The following is a 3,038-nucleotide window of genomic DNA, read 5'->3' on the forward strand; positions in this document are numbered from 1 at the left end:
TGAAGACTCTAAATACCCTTTATCAGGAATCGAAGATAGTCAACCATGTTGGATCAGTCGATCAAACTATATTGATCAAACTCAACCGATCGAGCTGACCCCGTCAGTCGAAGTCAACTAAATTTATTCGATCAAGTCAGAATGTAGTCGAGTGATAGGTTCATACTTGTAAAATACCAACAATGCCTTAGTACATACCTCATCTAAATGAGACAAAAAAGTAATATCACAATTGTAATATGTCTTCTATAAATAGAAGAGACATTTTTATGAAGAATGCACTATTCATCTTTGCATTCTTTCTCTCTCGTACTCTTCTAATTTATGCTCTTGTACATTCAAAAGTGGAATACACGGATCTTGAAGTAATTTGAAGGTCCAGATCAAAAGTTAATAAAGCCAACAGGCTAGAGAATTGTTAACCGACTCACAACTAGTTGACTGAATGAAGGTCCAACTAGGTCGACCAAAAGTAGATAATTTCCAACAGCCTAACAATAATCTAGTAGCTCCGACAACCTCACAAGTATTAATATAAAGCTGTCTCTATAACTCCTCTAAAGTTCTCCAAAAATCACCCAGAAACAAGCAAACTCTCTGAACATCCTAAAATTAACCAACTGTCTCTCTCAAAGCCGGCCGACTTTCCAAAGCGAAGACCGACTGGTACCCAAATAAGATATCCAAAGACCCGCCAACCAAATTGTCCCGAAACATAAGAATATGTAAAATTGGTTACAAATATAAAAATAATATTAATATTATGTAAATCTCATTAAAATTGGAGCAAATGTTGTAATCTCCTACTTTCTGAACCAATCATCGCTTAATTATTCAAAAACTTTCCAAGCCAGGCATCTAATCCATTCCCAAAACAAATAACTTCAAACCAACGCAACAGACTCCTCCCTCCCACGTGTCCACACTCGCTTACACGTGTCAAAACACCCATCCCACGTGTCCACCTCCCCCATCCTCCCCCATCCCTATTTCATCTCCCCCTCCCTCCTCCCTTCCCCTCCATCCCATCCATGGACACCTCCACTCTCCGGCAACGCCCCAAAAACTCAGATGACAAACGCGCCATTCGCGAAAAAAAGCTTGTCAAAGCCAAACGCGGCCTCCGCTCCCTCTCCATCGCCGTAACTCTCCCTCTCATCTTCTCCCTCCTCTCCTCCTTCCTCTCCCCTCCCCTGCCCCCGCACAGCAACACAGAAGAAACAATATGGTGGTACCCGCCCGCATGGCTGATCCATGCGGCCTCCGCTGTGACGTCAGGCCTGATGGGCTTAGCGGCGTGGCTCTTCTGGGCGGAGGGCGGCATGAGGAGAAGCGCCGGGGCAGCGTGTGCGGGTGCGGGTGGGGTGGGGGTGGCGGTGGCGGGCGCGCGGGTGGCAGCGTTGGTTGCTTGCGGCAGCTCGTTCCGGCGCGTGAATCCGTTTGCGGGGAATTTGGTTACTCCGTGTGCTGCGTGGGCGGCCTTCGCGGTTTTCCTTAGTTATAAGTTGATGTGATGTGTGATGTGTGTGTATGTATGAAGTTGGAGAGCATATGTGAAATGAAATTGGTGTGGATTTTGGGTTTGGAAATAAGGCTTAAGCCCGGTTAAAAAAAAATTTGATTTGAAATTTTGGATGAGTGTTCGTGTTCGATCTCGAATCGAGTTAAAATTTAAATTTTTGAGTTTAATTTATTTAACATATAATCTTAACATTATTATGGCTGTTAAAGATTCGATCTTGAGTTGGAGTAGGTTTAAAAAAATTTGATTTGGGATGGTGGCTTGATTCGTTTATTTTGATTTGAGTCACAATTCAAATCAATTTTTGAAAATTTAAAGATCTTCGAGTTTAATTCATAGTCATGGCGATGGTGTTTTCTAAATTTTCTTATTTAAAGAAAAGAGTTTATTTTTATATTTGAGTAGGACCTGCAATTGCAATTACTAATGCAATGTTTGTGAAAATTTGAAATTGGAAAATTAAATATTTTAATGCAATGCTTCTTTTTAAAAAATAAATTTGCTTATGAAAATAAAATATAGTTGGTAAATCAAAATATAATATATAATTTTTTTTATTCAGATTGTATGAGAAATTTTGAGGATTTAGTAAATCTATTCATGTCACATTGCTCTTGGATTTAATTAAATATGAATTTAAGTGGAGGAGAAGGAAGATTTAGGATTCTAAATTTGAAAATTCTTGAAAATTCCTACATACATTTACATAACTCTTGTATGGCTAGGTTTCATAATTCCAAGTATTAGTTTACTCCTACATACCGTTGTAATTACACACCCACAACGGTGGTTTGATGGCAACGATAGATGGGTAATGGCACCAACTGTCAGACAAAAGTGGTCCAGTGGTAGCCACAACATTTCGATGACGGTGGTAAGAAAGTAGTAGTTGATGAAGAGCTCTTAATAGTGGTGGTCTTGTGACGATGATGGTGGTGGCTAAACAACGGTGATTCGACAGTGGCGATGAGCACACAACGGTTGCTCGGTGGTGGTGGTGGTGGTGATGGTGATGGCTGCACAATGATGGTCTAGCAATGGTAGCCCCTTGACGCTAGTTGCCTGATGATGATGGTGGTTGTGGTGGCTGGGTAGCGGTGGCGGCTCGATGAAAATGGTCTGGTGGCGATGTCGATGTTGGTGGTCTGGTGTCGTGGTTCGACGGTTGGTAATGACACCGTGGTTTAATAATGATGGGTTGAAAGCCTGATGTTGGTGGTTCGATGGGGATGATAATGGTGTCTCAAAAGTTGTGGTTCAACGGTGTGCTAACTCTATTTTACAGGATGATCGTTCTGGCCACTCAAGACATGGCTCAAGTAATCAACCTTAACTGAACAAAATTCTTGGATAGCTTGACATCAACTACTCTTTGAATAGAAAAGAATGGCATTCCTTTCCTTGACATTATCTATGAATTCTCTGAGAAAAAAATCAAACTTTAATCGAAAATTTTCTTAAATAATTATGGATTATTTAAGATGTGATTAACTATAGGGAATGTATTATTTAAGAT

General features: G+C 40.6%; 1 protein-coding gene across 1 annotated transcript; it reads left to right on the plus strand.

Moving 5' to 3' along the window:
* The first annotated feature begins 1,031 nt into the window (after positions 1-1,031).
* Positions 1,032-1,514, plus strand: LOC110031118 (translocator protein homolog). The gene has a single exon (XM_020734171.1). It carries the CDS (start codon positions 1,032-1,034, stop codon positions 1,512-1,514), a length of 483 nt encoding a protein of 160 aa, XP_020589830.1.
* Positions 1,515-3,038: the final 1,524 nt, after the last annotated feature.

This window comes from Phalaenopsis equestris, unplaced genomic scaffold, assembly GCF_001263595.1.
Source record: "Phalaenopsis equestris unplaced genomic scaffold, ASM126359v1 Scaffold000770, whole genome shotgun sequence".
Taxonomy (NCBI): Eukaryota; Viridiplantae; Streptophyta; class Magnoliopsida; order Asparagales; family Orchidaceae; genus Phalaenopsis; species Phalaenopsis equestris.